General features: G+C 46.4%; 1 protein-coding gene across 7 annotated transcripts in view; it reads right to left on the minus strand.

The window, feature by feature from the left end:
* agpat4 (1-acylglycerol-3-phosphate O-acyltransferase 4 (lysophosphatidic acid acyltransferase, delta)) overlaps nt 1–25,678 on the minus strand; it is a 221,678-nt gene that overhangs the window by 10,418 nt on the left and 185,582 nt on the right. Inside the window, exon 10 of one of the 7 annotated variants that reach the window (XM_038803492.1) lies at nt 12,830–12,895. The exons of the other annotated variants lie outside the window; for them this stretch is intronic. Coding sequence (XP_038659420.1) covers nt 12,873–12,895 — 23 coding nt within the window. The 3' untranslated portion in view covers nt 12,830–12,872. The remainder of the gene's footprint in view (nt 1–12,829; nt 12,896–25,678) is intronic. 7 annotated transcript variants of the gene reach the window in all.

The raw sequence follows: 25,678 nt of genomic DNA on the forward strand, positions 1-25,678 counted from the left end.
CATAGGCCTTCTTCACAACCCTATCAACCTGGGTGGCAACTTTCAGGGATCTATGTACATGGACACCGAGATCCCTCTGTTCATCCACACTGCCAAGAATTTTACCATTAGCCAAATATTCCGCATTCCTGTTATTCTTTCCAAAGTGAATCACCTCACACTTCTCTACATTAAACTCCATTTGCCACCTCAGCCCAGCTCTGCAGCTTATCTATGTCCCTCTGTAACCTGCAACATCCTTCCACACTGTCTACAACTCCACCGACTTTAGTGTCGTCTGCAAATTTACTCACCCAACCTTCTGTGCCCTCCTCTAGGTCATTTATAAAAATGACAAACAGCAACGGCCCCACAACAGATCCTTGTGGTACGCCACTCGTAACTGAACTCCATTCTGAACATTTGCCATCAACCAGCACCCTCTGTCTTCTTTCAACTAGCCAATTTCTGATCCACATCTCTAAATCACCCTCAATCCCCTGCCTCCATATTTTCTGCAATAGCCGACCATGGGGAACCTTATCAAATGCTTTACTGAAATCCATATACACCACATCAACTGCTCTGCCCTCGTCTACCTGTTCAGTCACCTTCTCAAAGAACTCGATACGGTTTGTGAGGCATGACCTACCCTTCACAGAACCATGCTGACTATCCCTAATCATATTATTCCTATCTAGATGATTATAAATCGTATCTCTTATAATCCTCTCCAAGACTTTACCCACAACAGACGTGAGGCTCACCGGCCTATAGTTACCATTTGGGCTAGTTGCCCAACTATTCCCCTTGTGGTTCCACAGTCAGCCACTCGCTGGGTAAAGTTCCTCTTGAGTTCCCTATTAGATTAATTAACAATCTTATATTTATGACACCTCATTCTGGACTCCCCTGCTAGCAGAAACATCGGGCACGATCTAACCAAATTCGTTCTAAATGTGGTCACGAGCAGGATCCACTGGGTGTTTCCCGACGACTGATCTGGCAAGGCCATCACCAGTATCTCAGTTAACTAGGGCACTATTGGATTTAACAAATATTTAGGGGGTCCTTTAAGAGAATCAGCTAAAATATACTGGAAAATAAAATGATTCCTGAAAAACACAGTCTACAGAACTATAATCAACTTATAAAAATGAATAAACTAGTCAACCCTGACCCTGACTGTCTATAATTCTGGCAATGTGTACCATACAAATATGCTTAAAGAAGCAATACGAGGGTACATTCAATAGACATAGAATTTACAGTGCAGAAGGAGACCATTCGGCCATCTACACCGGACCCTGAAACAGCACCTTACCCAAGTTCACATCTCCACCCTATCCGCGTAACCCAGTAACCCCACCTAACTTTTGGACACTACAGGACAATTTGGCAAGACTCACACATCTTTGGACTGTGGGAGGAAACCGGAGCACCCGAAGGAAACCCACACAGATATGGGGAGAATGTGCAGACTGCGCATAAACAGTGACCCAAGCAGGGAATCAAGCCCGTGTCCCTGGCGCTGTGACGTAACAGTGCCACCACTATGCTACCGTGCCGCAATAGAATTTGCAACAATCTAGCAACAATGAAATGAAATGAAAATCGCTTATTGTCACGAGTAGGCTTCAATGAAGTTACTGTGAAAAGCCCTAGTCGCCACATTCCGGTGCCTGTCCAGGGAGGCTGGTACGGGAATCGAACCGTTCTGCTGGCCTGCTTGGTCTGCTTTAAAAGCCAGCGATTTAGCCTGGTGAGCTAAACCAGCCCCTATGACATGACATGACTAGGCCAGAAATGAGTTTGACCGTGGAACAGAATGCATGAGAATCATGCAATGTCAAGGGAAGGATAATTCATTTGGAGTAATTGATTAATGTCTAATTAGCCAATTACCTGTTATGTGACTGACACTTTCCTGATCAAATCAAGGGGATTCCATTCTCTGCTGAGAATGGAACCAATGAGCAAAAATAAGGGCTGAACAGATAAAGATTTCCTTAAAATTGCGATCCATATGGCTGATTATTAGATGAATAATTCTTGAAGCATCTGTGAAAATTACCTTTAAAGCATTTGTTGAAATTACTTTTATTTTTTAGCCTTTTCTAGAACTAATTTTATTTTGAAGCCTTTTCTTCTACTTTCCCGTATCTCAAAGACTTTTCAATATACTCTCAAACGTTTTTCTATTTAATTTTGTGCAAATGTATTAAGTGAATTCTTGAAAAATAAAGAGTGCTTGGATACCTCTTCAACCTGACTTGAGTACCTTATCCAGAGTAGAGATAAGATGATCTTTCAGGCACTTAATGATGTTCCACAGGCTTTACGCTGCAAATGACTGTCCCGCCACCAGCCCAAAAGCTCCCCACTGATGAGGGGAACAGCACTTAAACCAATCCCGCAGAACAAACTCCAGACAGCACGCAGGCATACTACCGTGCAGACCAGCTCCACGATTGAGGGGTGCCGTCCTCACCAGGCTCATGGACTTGGTCGACTCCAGGAGGAAAGCCTGTTCCCTCGAGGTGGTGGGAGGGTCAACCACAAGTCAGCCAGTGTCGCCTGGGAGGCAGTGGGAGCAGCCATCAGCTCAGGGAGTCTCACCTTGAGGACCGCCACCCAGTGCCACAAGATCAACAACCTCCACTGGGCCACACAGGTGATTTGGCATCAGCCCCCTGACATGGGTCCTGCCTGCCATCCCCAGACCCCCGACTCTTCCCCCCCCCCCCCCCCCCCCCCCCCCCCCCCCCCACCTCCAACTCTGCACCTAGCACCACCCTCCTGCCTCATGTCCCAGCACACCCCACCATGCTTGGAAGTGGTGCCCACGCCTGTTTCCCGCAATGCGCACCCTACCCGCTGGGATCACAATGTTCCCTGTGTCCCTTTAGGAGAAGTTGGCCCCCCAACAGATGGGAAAAGGCCCAGACAGGCAGCGAGTTGCCAGAATTAAGGGTCCTCACTCCCTATTAGGAACGATCCTGGAGGTTGCAGGGCTGGGAAGGACAGATTGGTCACTGATGTCGAGCTTGGCCTATGCTGCAAAGGCAATGATCCACTAGCCTCCACCCAGATGATGTCACACACGATTTGTTCATGCCAGCATGATGATCCTTCCCTCTCACTAACCACATGTCCCTTCTCCCACAGGATCCTCAACCAGCGGTGGCAGCCCATCCTGGGTACCCCAGTGCCCCACCTCGCCTCCAAGGATGCCACCATTGAGGTGTCACAGCTATCTTTCCTACCCCCCACCAGCGCAGAGATACATACGTGGCGGGCAAAAGTAGTGGACAGGCTTCTGGGCCACGATCTGGTGAGCATCACAGTCGCAGATGCACATCAGGTAGTGGCAGGAACTTCCAAGGGAGACAACAGTCGGAGGTCTGCTGGATCCCAGGACCCAGTGGAGTCCCAGTCAGATGCTGAACCAGGCTATTCCGGGACTGATGCAGCTGATAAGACGCAACCACGAGATTCAGAGGAGGAGGTCAGCGACATTCTAGTGGACCCATAGCCGATTAGAAGAGTCCCAGAGGTTAAGGGCGCAGGAGATAGCGCCTGCAATGCCTGACTTCGAGGTCAGCACTGCCAAGGTATGAAGCTACTGTGTAGTGGTCCCATTGCAAGCGTACGGAGAAAGACCACCAGCTCTGAATACTTCCGTCTGCACAGAGGCACGATGCAGGGAGCCCACTGTCCCGGCTGCTCTTTGCCCTGGCAATCATAGAAACTGAAAATAGAAGCGGGGGAGGCCATTCGGCCCATCGAGCCTGCACCACCATCCATTATGATCATCGCTGATCAATCGAGCCATTGGCAATCACCCTCAGAGTGGTGACGGGCTGGAGAGGTATCCAAACGGAGGAGAGAGAGAGCATAGAGCCCGAGTCCTAACTGGAGGATTGTATGCAGTTTTAGTCACCACATTACAGAAAGGACATTATTGATCTGGAGAGAGTGCAGAGGAGGTTTACAAAAACGTTGCCAAGGCTAGAAAAGTGTAGCTACAAGAAGAGATTAGATAGGTTGGGGTTATTTTCCTTGGGGGTTATTTTCCTTGGAGCAAAGAAGGTTGAGGAGTGACTTAATTGAGGTGCACAAAAAATTATGAGGGGAAGAGATACAGTGGACAGGATAAAATAGTTTCCCTTGGTGGAGAATTCTACAACCAGGGGACATAGATTTAAGATAAGAGGCAGAAGGGAAGGATAAAACTATGGGAAGCATAATGGTTTTCAATTACTAGGGGGCATAGGTTTAACGTGCGAGGGGCAAGTAGATATACGAGGCAGGTTTTTTTACACAGAGGGTAGTGGGTGCCTGGAAATCGCTTCCGGAGGAGGTGGTGGAAGCAGGGACGATAGTGACGTTGAAGGGGTGCCTTGACAAATACATGAATAGGATGGGAATAGAGGGATACAGACCCCGGAAGTGTAGAAGATTTTAGTTTAGACGGGTAGCATGGTCGGCGCAGGCCTGGAGGGCTGAAGGGCCTGTTCCTGTGCTGTACTTTTCTTTGTTCTTTGTTAATGGGAAGCAAAGCAGCAGGTTAGCAAGTGGGGAGGTGGGTTCAACTACATGGAAAATTATGAAAAATGTTAAAGAGAAGAAGAACTCAGGAGATGTTATTAATGGAGGTGTTAGGATTCAAAAGGAAGGTATTCAAACTAGCAAAGTGACACTTTACCTGAATGCCCATAGCATTCGAAACAAGGTAAATGAGTTGATGGCGCAAATCATCATGAATGAGTATGATTTAGTGGCCATTACAGGGACATGACTGCAGAGTGGTCATGACTGAGAGTTAAATATCCAGGGGTATCAGACTATTCAGAAGGAATAATGGTGTAGCACTGATATTTAAGGATGACATCAGGGTGGTAGGGAGAGATGATATATGTTCTATGGAGAAAAAGGTTGAATTCATTTGGGTGGAAGTTAGAAATAGTAAGGAGAAAAGTCACTGATAGGTGTAGTATATTGGCCACCAAATAATATCACAGTGGGGCGGACAACAAATAAATAAATAACTGATGCATGTAAAAATGGTATGCAATTATCATGGGAGATTTTAATCTACATGTCAATTGGTCAAACCAGGACGGTCAAGGCAGCCTTGAGGAAGAGTTCATAGAATGTATCCACAAGAGTTTCCTCAAACAGTGTGTGATGGAACCTATGAGGGAGCAAGCTATCCTCGATCTGGTCCTGTGTCATAGACTGGAATAAATAATGATCCCATAGTTAGGGACCTCTCGGAAGGAACGATCAGAATATGGTTGAATTTAAAATGCAGATGGAGGGTGTGAAGGTAAAATCCAATCCCAGTATCTTGTGCTTAAACAAAAGAGACTACAATGGGATGAGGGAGGAGTTGGCTAAGGTAAACTGGGAGCAAAGACTTTATGGTGGGACAATTGAGGAACAGTGGAGGACTTTCAAAGCGATTTTTCAGTGCTCAGCAAAAGTATACACCAGTGAAAAAGGAGGACTGTAGGAAAAGGGATAATCAGCCATGGATATCCAAGGTCAACAGACAACCGCAAAAAATCTATGAACAAAAGTAAGGTAGATGATGAGAGTAAATTAGCTCAGAATATAAAAACAAATTGCAAAGTTTCTACAAATATATAAAACAAAAAAAAAGAGTGGCTGAGGTCAACATTGGTCCTTCAGAGGATGAGAAGGGGGATTTAATAATGGGAAATGAAGAAATGGCTGAGGCATTGAACAGGTATTTTGTGTCAGTCTTCACAATGGAAGACACAAATAACATACCAATAATTGATGGCAAGGAGGCTATGGCAGGTGAGAACCTAGAAACGATCATTATCACTAAGGAGGTAGTGTTGGACAAGTAAATGGGCCTAAAGGTAAACATGTCTCCTGGTCCTAATGGAATGCATCCCAGGGTACTAAATGAGATGTCGGGGGGAAACAGCAAATGCGCTCGTGGTAATTTACCAAAATTCGCTGGACTCCGGGGCGGTTCTGGCAGATTGGAAAACAGCAAATGTGATGGCACTGTTTAAAAAAGGAGACACACAAAAGGCAGGCAAGTATAGGCTAGTTAGTCTAATTTCTGTACTGGGGAAAATGCTTGAATCTATCATCGAGGAAGAAATAGCGAGACATCTGGATAGAAATTGTCCCATTGGGGCGCCTTGTGGGACTGGGACTGCTGCACTGCGGACCCGGGTTCGAATCCCGGTCCTGGGTCACTGTCCGTGTGGAGTTTGCGCATTCTCATGTCTGCATGGGTTTCACCTCCACAACCCAAAGATGTGCAGGTTAGGTGGATTGGCCATGCTAAATTGCCCCTTAATTGGAAGGTCCAAGGTGTCCAAGGCGTAGCTCAATCATCGACGGCGATTGCTGAGCTCCTCGAAAGCATGTCCGAGTCGCTGGGGGGACGTGTCCTTAACGCGGTGTACCTTTCAGAGGTGCTGCGGACGGAGTCCCAGTCTCAGGTGTGCATTGCCAAGGTGCTCCAGAGAACTTCCCAGTCGCTGGAAATATGTGTCTCAGTCTCAGGTGGACCTTGCCAGCACTACAGAGCATGTTCCAAATGCTGGGGGGGGGGGTGTTCCAGTCTCAGGTGGACATTTCCAGGGCACAGTGGAGCATGTCCCACTGTCAGGTGGACATTGCCGAGGTGCTGCAGAGCTAGACCCCCTTAGAGGGGCATCACCGAGGGCACTGACACAATGGTGCGGACATTGGGGAGCTGGCAGAGCCAGATGACGCAGGGACATCTGGAGCTAAATCTAGCTGTCCCTCCTTCACATGGTGACCCCCAGGGCCTTACGAGCACTGATAGCGAGTGCTGGAGGCCAAGCAGGACCCTCCATACCGGGAGACAACAGCGGTCACCAGCTCTCCAGAGACCACACCCCTGGGGTCAGTGTGCGGAACAGGGTGGCACGGCGAAGCCCAAGGAGGCAGGGGACCTCTGGCAGGAGATAGATATGAGCACGCACTCAACAGTTAGACAGGTGTCAGACTACAGTATAGATTGAGGAGCACCTGAGCTCATCTCAAAGCGGGTTATCATCACCTTCCTGCCTTGTATATTGACCCGCTGACAGTTTGGACACAGGCCCATCACCCTGGAATGATGTAACACATTCTCCGGTCGGGTGGAACAGGGGGATTGGATGGGGAGAGGGAGTGCGATAACAGACAAAGCCACGTCCTATGTGAAGTGGGCAGGAGGAGGGCCTCGCTGGTCCTCCGGGCATGCTGAACCCTCACCTCCGCAGCCTGTCTTCCATCCTCCGGCTCATCCTGCGGGTCCTCCCTGGGCTCATGCTCCAGCCCTTCCTTGTCCAGTTCCTCCTCATCCTCAGAGATGGCCACATGTTCCTGTTCCTCTACCTCCAGCATGTCGCCCCGCTGCTGTGTCAGGTTGTGGAAGGCACAAAGACCATCACAAAGCAGGCGACCTTCCGGGGGTGCAATGCAGTGCACGACCAGAGTGGTCGAGGAATCAGAAGTGCATCTTAAGCAGTCCGATTCACTGCTCAAAGACAGCCCGGGTGGCCACATGGGCCTTGTTATATCAGGTCTCCGCATCGGTCACCGGCCTACCAACTGGCATCATTAGCCAGAAAGTGAGTGGGTATCCTTATCCCTCACTAGCCAACCAGTTACCCTTGGGTGTCTCTCAAAGATGCCGAGGATCTCCGACTGCCACAGGTTGTAGCTCTTGTACACACTTCCTGGGAAGCATGCGCACACATGGATAATCTTCAGGTGGTGATTGCACACAAGTTGGATGTTCAGGAAGTGGAACCTTCCTGTTAATGAATGGCGCTCCCCGACTGCATGGTGGGCACAAGGCAACATGCGGTCATCTATTACCCCCTGGACCTGGGGCATCCTGGCGACGGTAGAGAATCCTGTTGTCTGGGCATCTTGTTGGGCTTGGTCCAGGTCAAAGTTTTATGTAATCAGCTGCTCGGCAAACATGGCATCCGTGATATGGGCTGTTGGTTGGGATATGCCGCACAAGTCCTGTTCGAGCCCTGGAATGAATCCGAGGTGTAGAGGTTCAGGGCTGCGTTGACCTTGATGACCACCTGGAGCTGGTATCCTCCTCCACCTCATGGTGGCAAGTTTGCTGCCACTGGCTTCTCCGGTGTCTGGCAGCCTGGCTTGCCGGCAGCATACGAGGGCAGCCTCCGCAGGGTCCACAGCATCAGCCATACTATGATATCTGTAAGAATTGGAAAGGGCGAGAGACTGACAATCAGCTTCCACCTCCGATCTGCGGATCCCCCAGGTCTTCTCCACTCTCACATACCCTGCTATCCCTCATGGTGCCACCAACACTCCCTGCACACCCCCCCCCCCCCCCCAAGCTGCTTCTGGGTGCCCTGGGCTCACTGGAAACGTTACCTGGACCAGACACTGGTTCCCTTTCTGGTCTACACGCACACCCTCTGGTCGAGGGAATGTCCCTAGTGTCGTCGCCCAGTTCCTGGGTGTTAATGTTGGCTGCTGCCTCTTTGGTATTTGTGCTTCTGGAGTTCAGGCAGAGTGTCTGGCCTCAGCCTAATTAGGATGCTAGGCAGTACCAACCGCCTGCTTCATGGCATGCATTCCCATGGGAATCCACGTGGGAGCTGTGCAGTGCCCACAATACAAGAATTGCCAATTCCCTATTAGCAATCTTCAGCTGTGCAGCCAGTGGCCACCACGGTCAGTGGGATTTAAAGTGATCTTTACCATATTACCACGGATGAGGCTCTGTCACGGGGGTGTTTGGTGAGACAGACAGGCAGCAGCAGGAGCTTCCCCCATTACGGGTATACACAATCCGGGCGGGTTGGCTGACCCACCCCCACCTCATCCCAGGGGTGACCCCTCACCGATGGCACCCCCCACCCTGTGCATTGGCGCAGTGGCACCAGTACCCCCAGGCTGGCTGCCCAATTTCGAAGACAGTTACTCACCTCCTTGGATCCCCACAGCAGCCATTCCGCTGGCTTCACATCTTTTATATAGCTGTATTGAACCTCACCAACGTAACGCTCGCTGGGGAGGCGGTTAGATCATGGTAACTGTTTGATAGGGGGCCCTTCCCGTTAATGGTTTAAAGTTTGAACTTATTGATGATTATTGGTTTCTCGCCACGCTGTGGCGTGATCTAGATCTCACCAACAGGAGCTGGACAGTTAGGTTCCTGATTTTGGCCTCACCCGCAATCTAACCAGCCCGCTCGTTTTACCTGCACAACGAGGCCGGTAGATCGCGCCCATCATCTCTACATTTATCCCATCAAACCCTTTCAGAATTTTAAAACCACGACCAGGTGACCGTTCTACATTTTTCCCCATCTCCGTTTTGGTATAATTCTAAATTCTAAAATCTTTTTCCACTTTCTCTAGTGCCTCTATATCCTTGTTATAAAAGGTTACAGTTCACAATACTACAAAGGTGCAGTCTAACAAGCTCTATACAAGTTCTCCCTTTCTAAATAAACTCCAGTGTTTTGTTTGATACTTTTATGGCCTTATTAACCAGCATTGCTTCTTTCAGGTGACATTTGAATCAGTGACTCCAGATCCCTTTATTCCTATACCCCATTCAGACACTTATTTTCCAAACCTCCTAACTTCCTGCCAACATTTACTGCCTTACTCATATACATATTTAAGTGCATTTGTCAATTAAACACCTATTCTGAAAGTTTGAGTAACTATTTTTAACCCCAACTCTGTTTTTTGTTTTATTGCCAGCTTACTATCTATTCATCTACTCATCCCTAACTCCAAATTTTCCAACCTTAAGTCATGATTCTGCTGTGCATATCTTATCAACAGGTATTTTGGGAACCCAAGAATATAACATCGATGGCATCATCTTTTAATACCTTTTATGTTAATTTAATAATTTCAGTAAGATTGGTCAAGCATGATCTTCCTTTTTGAAATCAGTATCAACTGCTCTTCATTGCATTTTCAGTTTCTAAATGTTTTTCTGTTACATCTTAGGAAAGATTCCATTGTCTTTCCTACTACTGACATTAAATTAATTGGTCTATAGTTCCCTAGGCGAGTTCTATCTCATTTTAAATTCAGAAATCACATTAGTATATTGTACGTATTATATGTCATTCTTGTTGACACATCACAACCAACATTATATGTTTCCTACATTGTTTTATTAAATTGTGATGTGGTACCCACAGTAGAAAAAGATATGACACTAACCAATTAACAGCAATAATTTTTTAAAGTTCATTTTTGCTGGATATAGGCGTCACTGGTTAGACCAGCATTCATTGTCTGTCCCGAGTTGCCTTTCAGAAAGTAGTCTTGAACTGCTGCAGTCCTTGAGGTGCAGGTATACCCATTGTGCTGTTAGGCGATATATTTCCAAGTCTGGATGTGAATGACTTGGAGGGGAACCTCCAGCTGGTGGGGTTCCCAGGTATCTGCAGCACGGTAGCATTGTGGATAGCACAATTGCTTCACAGCTCCAGGGTCCCAGGTTCGATTCCGACTTGGGTCACTGTCTGTGTGGAGTCTGCACATCCTCCCCGTGCGCACATGGGTTTCCTCCGGGTGCTCCGGTTTCCTCCCACAGTCCAAATATGTGTAGGTTAGGTGGATTGGCCATGATAAATTGCCCTTAGTGTCCAAATTGCCCTTAGTGTTGGGTGGGGTTGCTGGGTTGTGGGGATGGGGTGCCGGTGTTGACCTTGGATGAGGTGCTCTTTCCAGGAGCCGGTGCGGACTCGATGGGCCGAATGGCCTCCTTCTGCACTGCAAATTCTATGAACCTTGTCCTTCTAGATGGCCGCAGTCAAGGGTTTTAAAAAGGTGTTGTCTAAGGAACCCTGGTGAGTTCCTGCAGTGCATCTTGTAGATGGTACACACGGCTGCTGCTGTTCATCGGTGGTGGAGGGTTTATTGTTCATGGAAGGCGGAGCAATCAAGCGGACTGCTTTGTCCTGGATGTCTTTGTGTCAGATATCTGGAGTGTTGTTGGAGCTACACGCTACCAGGCAAGTGGAGAGTATTCCCTTACACCCCTGACTTGTGACTTGGTGAGCAGGCTTTGAGGGGTCAGGAGGCGAGTTACTTGTCGATTACTTGAGACACCCAGACTATGCTTTGGGGGGGTACAGGTTCAAATTTCACCATGGCAGCTGGTGGAATTTGAATTCAGTTAATACACCTGCAATATAAAGTTAGTCTCAGTAATGGTGGCCTTAACTATTATCGAATGTCATAAAAATATCTCTGGTTCAGTAAGGCCCTTTAGGGACTTTGTCTGGCCTACACATGACTCCAGATACACAGCAATGTGGCTGACTTTTAACTGCCCTTTGCAATGGCCTAGCAAGCTACTCAGTTCAAGGGCAATTAAGGATGGGCAACAAATGCTGGCCTTGCCAGAGATACCCACATAGCATGAAAGAATAAAAAGAAGCACACAACAACACAGAAAAACGTCACCTCAAAATGATGTCTGCATTACTTAATATGATTTGATGTGTATCATGTGGGATTTTAAGTCGGCAAATGTCAGGCTTTGAATCATGGAGGTAGAAGCCCTATACAGCCAATGCCCTGAACACGAGCATTTATTTGACAGCAGGCACCTCCAGGAGAGGAGATAGGAAGGGATGGAGGTTTGAGGAAAACAAGAAGTTCCATCTCAGTATTCTCTTGCATATACATAGTATACCTATCTCTGTTTGGGCAGAGGTTTAGCAGCAATAAATAGTTGTAGTAATTTTAGTTAGTGTTCTAGAGTGGGTAGCAAGATTACATTAAGCTTATAATGAAGCTTTTGGCATGGTGATAATACAAAACAGATAACACAGGGATTTAATCTTTTTATTATACTTATAGAATTTGCATTGTGTTATTTTACAATCCATTCAACTGTTGCAGATGTGTTTAATTTTCATATCAAAATTTTGATTCAACTAATTGGCATAGACATGCAACTCTCCTGCAGTAAGCTTTTCTGGGTGCTTAGTTGCCGGAAAGAACCACTATAAGCCCAATTCAATTGCCAAACTGGAGAGGAAAGGAGTCAATATTGCAGGTCGCACATCTCCCAAAATGTAAGCAAATCTTCCTTTTCCCCACTCTGGTGCATATTTCTGCAAGCATAAAGACCCATCTCAGTCAGTCACTAAAATTAGAATTTCAGGCAAAGTAATGAAGTGCGGGTGGATTATTTGAGTATTTTCAGATGAGTATTAAAACAGCAAAATGGCACCAACAAGATACATTATATTCCTGTGTCTGTGATGCAGCTATTTTGCTGAGGACTGAGGTTAGTATTCCAATTTAGAAGGCAACTGCTAATTATGCAGATATGTCAACCGAGTACAAAACAAGGGCCTACTAATATTGCCCTTGCCCTAATGTCATGTGGGTCACTGTGTGGAGTCTGCACGCTCTCCCCATGTCTGCGTGGGTTTCTTCCGGGTGCCCTGGTTTCCTCCCCCAAGTCCCAAAAGATGTGCTTGTTAGGTGAATTGGACATTCTGAATTCTCCCTCAGTGTACCTGAACAGATGCTGCAGGGTGGCGACTAGGAGATTGTCACAGTTACTTCATTGCAGTGTTAATGTAAGCCTACTTGTGACACTAATAAAGATTATCATTAATAACTTGAAAAGCCACAAAAGTAGGTAGAATACTATTATGTGCACAGTGGCATGTTCACAGTATAACTGCATCGTGAATTGCACCTTTCAAATAGATACATGAAAATCCAAACCAAAATCTGTATTTGAAGAAGTTAGAGACAAAGACAAATATCTTATGCTCACAAATGTAAAGGGGTCTAGAGCTCATTACCTTTATAAGCCAGCGGTTTCATCACTTTGGTGACTTCACAAGTTCAGACAAGGTAAGCTTTACAAACTAAAACAAATGAACAAAATTATATTGACTGGAAAAACTAGCAATATGCTGCACCCCTTCACTGCATCATATTGAGCTCACAAACCAATTTTACATTTTCCCAGGTCAGTTGGTTAAATCTATCCCTGTGGGTAAAACACAACTTCTCAATTAGCAGCAACATATGCATCACACACATGCTAATCAAAGAGATAGAAACATATTGTTGCACCAACCTTAAGGGATAGACCTGCATATAGGGAGACATAAAAGACTGGAGGAAAAACAGCAAATCTGAGCAAACGCCTACCCAAGTTATACAATTGCTAAAAGCAACAAATTTTTCTATTAGTTACATGCTCATCAGCTTTCAACTTATTTCTTGTTCATGAAATTCTGTTGTAAAGCGAAAAATATTGAGTTCTTACCACTACACATCTATTATTAAAAATGCCATGCCTATTTTGTCCCTGAATGTGTGAGTATAGTTGAGGCCACAATTATTGAACTGTGTTCAGAAATACATCCAGGCTATCCTGATGGCTCAAACCATATACAGAGGCCGCGATTCTCTGGTCCGGCGCCAGAGTGCCGGTGCCAAAACGGGAGTACTTTACTCCGGCGCCGAGACCCGATTCTCGGGTTCTGAGGGGGCCAGCACGGCGCCGAGACCCGATTCTCGGGTTCTGAGGGGGCCAGCACGGCGCTGGAGCGACCCATGTCGCTCCAGCTGCTGGTCCCAGCGTTGACCCTGCGCCGCGGGATCCGCACATGCACAGATAGGCCGGTGGCAACTAGTGCATGCGCACTGACCGTCATCCCCGCGCCTGCACCGATGCCAAATGGCGCAGGGATCCAGGAGCCGGTGCAGAAGAAAAGAGGTCCGCAGCCAGAGGCCAGTCTGCCGATCGGTGGGCCCCGATCACAGGCCAGGCAACTACGGAGGGCCTCCCCGGGCTTGGACCTCTCTTCGCAGCCCCAACAGGCCGCCCCCGGACCCTTCAACCCGAGGTCCCATCGGCCCAGAGCATGTTAGAACGGCGCCGGCGGGACTCGGATTTTGTCGGACAGCCGCTTGGGCCATCCAGGCCGGAGAATTGTGGTGCCGCCGGAGGATTGCCGCTACGGCAGTTTGCGACAATTCTCCGTGCGGCCCGCCGCCATTCGTGCGCGGCCGTTTTCACAGGGGTGAGAGAATTGCGTCCCTGCATCGGGGTGACGTGGCGCCATTCGGTCGGCGCCATGCCGATTCTCCAACCGGGGGGGGGGGGGGGGGGGGGGGGGGTCGGAGAATCCCGCCCAGAGATTGGCTAGGCCAGGCTTCCAGGTTTAATCTCTGCGGTTCACTGATCCCAGTTAGGACAGAGATAGGAACATTGTAATTAGCTTTAACTAAAGGGGAAAGAGGGTCGTTTGAATGAATTGAGGCTCAGCTCAGATTTATCAGTGTCCTGCCAAATAGCTTGCAAACACTCACTGTGAAGGCTCACGTGGCCACTTGGCTAAGTTACTGGGAGTTGGCATTGGTCCTGGAACCATCAACACCTCGAGATGGGTGAGAATGTAAAAGCAGATAAACGCTCCATGTAAAGTAACTGCAGAAAGATCTTTTTTAAACAAATCAAAATCAGGATTCACTGTAACAGTAAATAAAATGTATTTAACACATTCATTGCACCCAATGTGCAAATTTGAGTCCTTCAGAAGACCCAATACAGAAACACAATCACCTCAAAGTAGGCCTAACATGCAGGTTCAGTAGAATTCCGCAGCAGACCTTCCATGTATACAGGTTGCTGTGCAAACTACAAGAGACACAACCCAGTAGACCCAGACTCTACTTCAAATGACACCCTGCAGTTTCCATCATACCCAGCCTCTAAAGCCTTCATAGAATCATAGTATTTACAGTGCAGGAGGAGACCATTCAGCCCATGGAGTCTCCACCAGCACTTGGAAAGAGTACCCTACTTAAGCCCACACCTCCACTCTATCCCCGTAACCCAGTAACCCCACCTAACCTTTTGCACATTAAGGGACAATTTAGCATGGCCAATGCACCTAACCTGCACATCTTTGGACTGTGGGAGGAAACCGGAGAACCCAGAGGAAACCCACGCAGATACATGGAGGAAGTGCAAATGCCACACAATCACCAGAAGCCAGAAATGAACTCGGGTCCATGGAGCTGTGAGGCAGAAGTGCTAACCACTGTGCCACCCAACAACAAAGCTCCCCTTCAGGGAATTGAACCCGGTCTCCCGCGTGACAGGCAGGGATACTAACCACTATACTAACGAGGAACCCTTGCCTGTGAATAGTAAGTTGCCAATGGGCACGGCACCGAAAAAGGGTTTTGTTGATAACTAACTGTCCACCAGAAAAAAATTGCAGGAAGACATGACTTTCATTTTATAAGACAAAGGACACATGCTTTTACAATATTAACAGTGTATAATTATGAATAATGACTAGAGGAAAACATGCATTCTCCCACTATTTGTCAAGCTTTTACAAACAGAGAAAGTGAAGGCAAAATTAATTCTAACTTTACCATTATTTCTTCCTCCTCTTTCCACACTGTTTACCAGTGAACTTCTTGAACACACTGCATTTAAATTTAGGAGGTTGAAGAAGCTATATTTGACAAAATTGGAACTGCAATGTATTCCAGTCGATGGAGATCTTTCATTTATGAGAAGAAAGCTACTCTTTAATTCTAAATCTCTCAAAAACTAATATAACAAACCGTTAGATATTAAACTTCCAAGACTGCCTTAGTTATCCATCTATCCCAAATTAAGTATAAAGAGTGGCAATACTTACCAGTCATCATCTTTAAATATCTATTCTTTAATTTTTCTAGTTACACTCCCTCTTAAATTTGTCCCTTAAACTGTTCTTACCCATGGAATGGTTCCTGATCATAGAATTTACAGTGCAGTAGGAGGACATTTGACCCATCGAGTCTGCATCGGCCTCTGCAAAGAGCACCTCCACCCGATCCCCACACCTCCACCCTATCCCCCGCAACCCCAACTAACCATTTTTGAACACTAGGGCAATTTAGCATGGCCAATCCACTTAACCTGCACATCTTTGGACTGTGGGAGGAAACCGGAGCACCCAGAGGAAACCCACGCGCACACGGGGAGAACGTGCAGACTCCACAGACAGTGACCCAAGCCGGGACTCGAACCTGGGACCCTGAAGCTGTGAAGCAACTGTGCTAACCACTATGCTACTGTGCTGCCCCCTTGGAGTAATGTTCCACAGGAAGCAGCAGTCCTCTGGTACTACCCCCTTGCCTTTGATAAGAGAATAGCTGCATCTAATTAATGCTACGTAACCAACCTGTGTCAAAAAGATTTTCCTCCAACTGCATGCAGACTTTTGCCACCACTCTGGTCCCCAGCCCATTCTTGCCTTCATGCTTCATTTCATTTCTCTCTCCTTTCTTGTGCCTTCCCAAATTCCTCCCAACACTTTAGCACTTGTCAAGTTTCCTGTTCACTTGTTGCCATCCCAGGTTTAACTCCTCCTTGGATAAATCTACAGCTTCCCTCTTTTGTCACTTTCCAAATGATCATGAGCTGCAAACCCAATTGCCCCATCCTTTTCTCCAGCAACATTCCCACCCAGCGTGTTGCTCGAGGGATGTTCTTAATCTGCTACCTGCCCAACTTGCTTTTCCCAGTGGCCTCTACTGGTGATCCAACTCTCACTGCCCCTTTTCACATTTCCCTCCTAAAAGTCCATTCACTCACAAAGTCTTTGCAATCCATGAGATTACTTTGGATGATAGCATCAACATCATGGCCTTGACAGAAACTTAAGGACATTGCCACCTTCCCCTTAACTGAAGTCATCTCACCCATGATATCTTTTGCCACTTGCCTCAACCTGGCTATTGCAGTGGTGGTGTGGCTCTTATACCCAAATCTCATCTTGGTCAATTCCCTTAGTCCTTTGGCACATATTCCTCCTTTGATCACCTCACCCTATTCCACCCTCTCACCACTAATGCTGGTTCTCTCAGGCACACCAATCAGGCAAGTTTTCTGATTGAGCTACCTTAACTAATTTCCTCTTACCCTTTACAGTGGTTTCTTATTCTAGGTGAAGTAGACTTAGACAGCTATGGCAAGCAACTGGTTTAGCCATTTACCGACAAATCAGGCTGACCATAAAAGTACTATTGAGCCCTCCTCTTATCTGCAAAAACTGTTTACTGTTCCAGAATCATCCGGGTATGTACAAGGTAAGCCCCCCACCCTCAGTTTCTTTTCTCCACTGTGAGCTGTCTTCTTAAAACTCTCCCTGTCTTTTCCATCCTTGCCTCCAACAAGAGCAAGGAACTCTGATTTCGTTGTCACCAAGATTAAGACCACCCAATCAGCTGCCTGTCACTTCCTCCTTTCCCCTAGCCTAACAGGCTATACATCCTCCAAGGCTCCCTCCTGTCCTAGCCTGGATCGGGATTCCTTCTCCAGTTTCTTTTTTATCTCCCTCATGCCCTCTCTGGACTCATCTTGTTCACAAGAGCCAACTCTTGACCCTGTTCCTACTAAACTATTAACCATCCAATGTCCCTTCCTCGTGACCATGTTGGCCAATATACGGAATTATTTTCTCTCCTCGGATTCTTCCTTATTCGTGTACTCCGATTTCCTTGCAATAACGCAATTTGCTTTCCTGAACGCTTGCTGGACCTGCATGCTAACGTTGTGTTCCTTGTACAAGTAATTCCAAGTCCCTCTGAACATCAACATTTTTTTTAAAATTCTGTTTTTCTATTCTTACTACTAAAGTGAATAACCTCACACTTCCCCACATTATATTTCCCCACATTATACATCATCTGCCACCTCGTTGCTCAGTCATTCAACTTGTCCACGTATCTTTGTAGCCATTACCCCATCCTCAAAGCTTACATTCTTTTTACTGCCAGCAAACTTAGATATACTTTATCTCTTTGTCTAAAACGTGAATATAGATAGTAAATAGCTGATGCTCTAGCACTGATTCTGTAGTACTCCACTAGTCACAACCTGCCAACCTGAAAATGTCCCGGCTATCCCTACTCTTTGCTTCCTATCCATTTCCATGAGCCATCAAATTGCGTATTAACGTTGATGAGTAGCAAGTTAGAAAACCTTTTCAAAATTCAAGTTGACTACATCTGAAAAAATAGTTTTTATTGTCAAAACTTTTCATTTTACACTCATCAGGGCATTTGTAAGTATATAATGCAAGGGAAATCAACAAATTTATACTGGACAAGAAGAGTGCTGTTTGGTGGGCAAATGAACTCGGATAGGTAGGGGTGTTGACATGGAGAATAGAACCATAGAAAAGTTACAGCACAGAAAGAGGTCATTCGGGCCATCTTGTCCATGCCAGCCCCAGGACACCCAGGAGCCCTTTCTAATCCCATCTTCCTATACTGGGCCCATTAACCTGTTGCTTGCAGCACTTAAAATGCAAATTCAGGTAGTTTTCAAAAAGAGCTAGGTTCCCTGCCCCCACCACTAACTCAGGCAGCAAATTCCAGACACCCACTACCCTTTGCATGAAGAAGTTCTTCCTCCTATCCCCTCTACACCTTTGCCACTTATCTTGAATCTATATCCCCTGATTCTAGAATTATCCTATCCACATCGAAGGGAAACAATTTTATCCTGTCCACATCGTAGGGAAACAATTTAATCCTGTCCACTCTATCTCTTCCCCTCAATTTTGTACATCTCAATCAATTCATCCCTCAGCCTTCTTTGTTCCAAGAAAAATAACCCCAACCTATCTAATCTCTCCTTGGCAGCTACACCTTTCGAGCCCTGGCAACATTTTGGTAAACCTCCTCTGCAATCTCTCCAGAGGAATTACGTCCTTTCTGTAATACGGTGACCAGAACTGCACACAATACTCCAGTTGTGGCCTCACCAGTGTTTTATACAATTCCAACATTATATCCTTACTTTAGGGCAGCACGGTGGCCTAGTGGTTAGCACAGCTGCCTCACGGCGCTGAGGTCCCAGGTTTGATCCCAGCTCTGGGTCACTGTCCGTGTGGAGTTTGCACATTCTCCCCTTGTCTGCGTGGGTTTCGCCCCCACAACCCAAAAATGTGCAGAGTAGGTGGACTGGCCACACTAAATTGCCCCCTTAATTGGAAAAAATAATTGGGTAACCCAAATTCAAAAAAAAAAATGATATCCTTACTTTTATATTCTATACCTCTGCCAATGAAGGACAGCATTCCATATGCTTCCTTTACAACCTTGTCTACTTGAACTGCTGCCTTTAGGGACCTGCATATTTGTACACCAAGATCTCTCACTTCATCTACCCTCAGTATATTCCCATTTATTGTGTATTCCCTATAAGTGTTTGACCTCCCTAAATGCATGACCTCACACTTCTTGCTGTTAAATTCCATCTGCCACTTTATTGCCCACTCCACCAACCCTTCATATAGTTTTTGAGGTTATAGCTATCACCTACACTATCCACGACTCAGCCAATCTTTGCGTCATCTGCATGTTTCCCAATCATGCCCCCCATGCTCATGTCCAAATTGTTAATATATAACACAAACAGTAAGGGTCCCAACACCGAAGTCTGTGGACACCACATGAAACAACTTTTGATTCGCAAGGGCATCCATCAACCATTACCCTTTGTTTCCTGTTACTAAGCCAACTGTTTATCCAGTTTGCCATATTACCCTGGATCCCTTTGGCTTTTACTTTTTTGACCACTCTGCCATGTGGGACCTTGTCAAATACGTTGCTAAAATCCATGTATACAACATCCACTGCACTACCTTTATGAACCCTTCTCGTCACTTCCTCAAAGAGTTCAATCAAATTTGTGAGGCAAGACCTTCATTTAACAAATCCATGCTGACTACCCCTGACTAGTCCATGCCTTTATACATGACAGTTAATACTATCTCTTGGGATTGATTCTAATAATTTTTTCACACCGACGCAAGATTAACGTCTAGAATTGTTTGACATTTCCTTTGATCCCTTTTTAAACAATGGAACTAAATTTGTATTTCTCCAATCCTTTGGTACCTCCCCTGGATCTAGTGATCATTGGATAATCACCCCAGAGCATCTGCTATCTCCTCCTTGATCACCTTCAGTAGCCTCGGAAACAATCCAGCTGGCCCTGGTAACTTATTAACTTTCAAGGATTCCAGCCCTTTGAGTACTTCCTCGCTCCTTATGTTTATCCTGTTCAATATCGGTGTTCCTCCTGGACTACTATATCTACATCACCCTTTCCTTCGTAAAAACAGAGACAAAATATTCATTTACAACCCTTCCCACAGCTTCTGCATGTAAACACAACTTTCCTTCTTCATCTCTGATAGGTCCCACTTTTTCCTTAACTAACTTTTTACCATTTTTGGGTTTTCTTTAACTTTTTCATGCCTCCTCTTTGATTTCCTCATTTCCTTTGCACCAGTTTGCGACTGACAGTTAACTGCCAAGCATTGTTTAAAATTTAAACCAAGCGGCTTGACCCTGATTGGTCAAGATATTTCCCTGAAAAATGAACTAGTGAATGGCTATCTAACTTTGTTTAGCTGTGGTGTGGAGATTCGGTTTTGGACTGGGGTGGGCACCGTGAGAAGTCTTACAACACCAGATTAAACTCCAACAGGTTCATTTGGAATCACGACCTTTCAGGGCGTAGCTTCTTCATCAGGTGAGTAAAAAGGTAGGTTACACAAACACAGCATATATAGACAAAGCCAATGATGCAAGATGATACTTTGAATGAGAGTCTTTGCAGGTAATAAAGTCTTTACAAGTCCAGACAGTGTGACTGGAGAGAGGGATAATCACAGGTTAAAGAAGTGTGAATTGTCTCAAGCCAGGACAGTTGGTACGATTTTGCAAGCCCAGACCAGATGGTGGGGAGTTAAAAAAAATGTTGAGACATGAATCCAAGGTCCCGGTTGAGGCTGTACTCATGTGAGCGGAACCTGGCTCTCAGTTTCTGCTCAGCGATTCTGCGCTGTCATGCATCCTGAAGACCATCTTGGAGAACGCTTACCCGAAGATCAGAGGCTGAATGCCCTTGACTGCTGAAGTGTTCCCCGACTGGAAGGAAACATTCCTGCCTGGTGATTATTGCGTAATACACGTTCATCCATTGTCGCAGCATCTGGATGGTCTCGCCAATGTACCACGCCTTGGGACATCCTTTCCTGCAGTGTATGAGGTAGACAACGTTGGCCGAATCGCACGAGTATGTACCGTGTACCTGGTGGGTGGTGTTCGCGCATGTAATGGTGGTATCCATGTTGATGATCTGGCATGTCTTGCAGAGGTTGCCATGGCAGGGTTTTGTGGTGTCATGGTCGCTGTTCTCCTGAAGGCTGGGTAATTTGCTGCAAACAACAGCCTGTTTGAGGTTGTGCGGTTGTTTGAAGGCAAGTAGTGGGGATAGTCTTGGCAAGATGTTCATCTTCATCGATGACATGTTGAAGGCTCCGAAGATGAAGGGTACTCTTGTCGATTATATCCCGTGTTTTTCATCTGAGGAGGTTGGTGCAGTTTTTTTGCTGTGGTGTTGGAACTGTCTTGGATTCATGTCTCACTACATTTAACTCCCCACCATCTGGCCAGGGCTTGTGACATCCTACCAACTGTCCTGACTTCAGTTAATTCACATTTCTTTAACCTGTTTGTTTGTGAGAAAATTCTGTCTCTCACATTATATGATTATGGGATATGTTGGTGGGAAATCCTGCTTTTTACAATATAACTAATTCTTAACTATGTTGCAAATTGTATTTAACTCTGCAGTTCGATGTACTTTCTGTGTCTGCTACTGGAATAACAGCCCTGTGTGCAAACCAAATGACTCATCGCCAGGTGCATACTCAGACAATGGACTATTAACAAACTTTGCCCAAGGTCTGAATGCCCCAAGAATGCCCCAGGAAAAGGCTGTAGATTACAAACGAATAACCATTTATGGCATGGACTGAGATAATGGAGGACTAATTAGTTGTATATAATGAATTGTGACGCGAATAAAGGTGATTGGCAGTATGTAAATGAGAGTACAAACTGATTTTGCTTTTGAATCTGTATATTAACCTGCGAACCTTAGCTCAAGTGAGAAAGAGTACTGTCTAAAGGCTGCGGAGCCTCAAGCCTTTCTCCCAGAATTCTGATATAACGAACTGCTTCTTTACTCATCCTTTGTGTGAATATTTTCACCTCTAACACTGTGATTATCCCTCTCTGAATTCGCACCATCTGAACCTGTAAAGACTTAATTACCTGCAAAGACTCGCATTCAAAGTATCATCTTGCATCATTGGCTTTGTCTTTATATGCTGTGTTTGTGTAACCTATCTCTTCACTCACCTGATTAAGGAGCTATTCCTGATGCATTTTTTGGTAAGGTTAGTTTTGTTCTGTGGTTTAGATATATTCTTTAGTGGTTGGTGGGTGAATGGTTATCTGCTTTGTTTAAATTTCATATTCAATTGAACTTATTCAAATCATTTTGTTCGTGGGTAAAGGAATTTGGAGCTCAGGTTGTTAGCCTTTGTTCCTGGCCCACAAAACTGCTCTTCAGCAGCATGGGGAAAATCAAGTAAATTTGAAATGGCACGAGTTAGGTAAAGCAATTTTGCCTCTTCGCTTTCCCCTCTCCTCACCCACCTCAAGCAGCACACCAATTCAGTGATCCGTACTCCTGTTCAGCAAAGCTACTGTGCATCACTTTTTTTTGTATAATGCTTTAACTAGATTTGCTCTGAAATTTACTGACTCATTGCTGTTTAAGAAGGTATTTATACTACAAGTAATGTATTGGTGGAAAACAATTTCTGTTCCACACAAATACTAAATAAATAAGAATTAGGGATTGACCTGACCCATCCAGAGTGTGAAATGGAGCGAGATCCCCTGGAGAGGGTAATCTTGTACGTCATGCCAGTGACACAAAGCAGTCATGCAAACAACCAACTGTCCAGTGTACATCTGCCCTTTGGTTACCATCAACTCATGCTCCTCCGTTCATCATCAAGAAAGTTAAACGGTAATTTGACACCCACTGATCAAAGAATGCCGAATGTGATGCAAAGTAGTAACATTCATATCATTCTCCACGTAAATTTCAAAACATTACATTTTCTCATGTTCATATCCTTTGCAACCACAAAACTTTATTCTTCCTTTTCCCACTGCCGTAAGTGGTGCAATCCCTGTGGCTTCAGCAGAGTTAGAGCAGGTTACTCAGATCCCTTGTCTATCATCCAAGAATATTTCAGTAGTGAAATCTCCAGGTTTTGGAGCTCAACTGCACCAGTGCAGCAGTAAATAACCAATGGAACACAAAGTAGCATGTCAGGTATTGACTGAAGTGGGGGTGGGCAAGTAGTGCAGTTGTCACACTCCACTTTTACCACCTCAGCTGGAGAAAAGTTTGGCACAGTGAAGCCCTGTAAGGCTAAAGTACCTGCCATCCCATTTAAAAGAGTAGGCCTGTTAGCACCCAGACAGAGTGTGCACAGCTATGCGTCAAGGTATATATGGAATATTTGATAGCCAGCCACATTTGATGTTCCACAGAGTTGGCAATTCTGTCCATGCAAGGCAACATTGTCACAATGCCCTGCAATGTCCTCCTACACATGCTCATCCAATCCCTCTACAACAGGGGTGGGCAAACTACGGCCCGCGGGCCGCATGCGGCCCGCCAAAGGTATTTCTGCGGCCCACCAAGTCATTAAAAAAAAAATTAAAAAAAAAATTTAAAAAAAAAAAAAAAAAAATTTTTTTTAAGGTTAATGGGGGGGGGGCTATTGGGTTACTTACTGGTATAGGGTGGATACGTTGACTTGAGTATGGTGATCATTGCTCGGCACAACGTCGAGGGCCGAAGGGCCTGTTCTGTGCTGTACTGTTCTATGTTCTATATGAGGCGCCCAGAATCATAACCGGGTGAAGTAATTATTTTACTTAATATACTATGCGGCCCTTTGTGAATTGTGAATTTCTGAATGTGGCCCTTGCACGGAAAAGTTTGCCCACCCCTGCTCTACAAACACAGTGCAATTGGAAGGCCAATCAGTATGTTGCATATTCTCTGTCGCTCCTCAAATGAGTATCCTTTACATCAGTAGTTCTCAAATATCTGCATGTGTTCAGATGAACAGAGCTCGGAAAGAAATGCATCTCTTATGTAGACTTTCCATAGCTGTCCCTGCAATTACTGACAGCTCTTGCTCACTTGCAAGTCATCAGTTGAAAACCCACCTATCGGCCTAACTCACCAAAATGCAAATCGGATTGATTTTTTTCGTGGGTTGTAGGGCGCTAATTCCGAGAGTGGAGGGGGTCGAGTATTCGGCCATTGCCATCTCAGACCATGCCCCGCACTGGGTGGTGTTGGGGCTGTGGGAGGAGAGAGGCCAACGCCCTCTGTGGAGAATGGTCGTGGGACTACTGGCGGACGAGGAGGTCTGTGGGCGGGTCCGGAGGTGTATCCAAAGCTATGTGGAGACCAATGATAATGGGGAGGTTCCAGTGAGTGTGGTCTGGGAGGCGCTGAAGGCAGTTGTCAGAGGGGAGCTAATCTCGGTCAGGGCCCACAGAGTGAAGAGGGATAGGATGGAGAGGGAAATACTCAGGGTGGACAGGAGGTATGCGGAATCCCCCGAGGAGGGGTTGCTGAAGGAGCGGCAGAGCCTGCAGGCGGAGTTTGACTTCCTTATCACGGGGAAGGCTGAGGCTCAGTTGAGGAAGGTACAGGGAGCAGTGTACGAGTATGGGGAAAAGGCAAGTAGGATGCTGGCACATCAGCTGCGAAAGAGAGAGGTGGCCAAGGAGATTGGGGGAACACAGTGCTGAGGTCAGCAAGGATTAACGAGGTCTTCAAGGACTAGAGCCCCGGAAAGGGTGGGTGGGGAAAGAGAGAGAGAGAGAGAGAGAGAGAGAGAGAGAGAGAGAGAGAGAGAGAGAGAGAGAGAGAGAGAGAGATGAGGCAGTTCTTGGACCAACTTAGGTTTCCATAGGTGGAGGAGGGACGAGTAGAGGGATTGGGGGCCCGATCGAGATGGAGGAACTGGTTAAGGGGCTAGAGGGCATGCAGGCGGGCAAGGCCCCGGGTCGGGATGGGTATCCCGTAGAGTTTTATAGGAAATTCTCGGAGCTGCTGGGTCCGCTGTTGTTGAGGACTTTCAATGAGGCTAAGGAAAAGGGAAACCTTCCCCCGACGATGTCGCAGGCTCTGATCTCGCTTATCCTCAAGCGAGACAAGGACCCTGCAATGCGGCTCCTATAGGCCGATTTTGCTCCTTAATGTGGATGCAAAGCTGTTGGCCAAGATTTTGGCCACTAGGATTGAGGAGGACTGTGTCCCGGGAGTGATTAATGAGGATCAGATAGGGTTTGTGAAGGGCAGGCAGTTGAATACAAATGTGCGGAGGCTCCTGAATGTGATCATGATGCCCTTGGAAGTGGGGGGGGGGGGGGGGAGAGAGAGAGAGAGAGAGAGTGAGAATGTAGAAGTGGTAGCGGCAATGGACGCGGAGAACGCCTTCGATCGGGTGGAGCGGGAGTACCTATGGGAAGTGTTAGGCAGATTTGGGTTTGGAGAGAAATTTATAGAATGGGTCAAATTGTTGTATTGGGCCCCGGTAGCGAGTGTGTCGACGAACCGGCTGCGGTCAGGGTACTTCAGATTACATCGAGGGACGAGGCAGGGGAGCCCCCTGTCCCCCTTTTTGCCCTAGCAATTGAGCCGCTGGCCATGGTGTTGAGGG

The sequence above is a fragment of the Scyliorhinus canicula genome, chromosome 1 (genome assembly GCF_902713615.1).
Source record: "Scyliorhinus canicula chromosome 1, sScyCan1.1, whole genome shotgun sequence".
Classification (NCBI taxonomy): domain Eukaryota; kingdom Metazoa; phylum Chordata; class Chondrichthyes; order Carcharhiniformes; family Scyliorhinidae; genus Scyliorhinus; species Scyliorhinus canicula.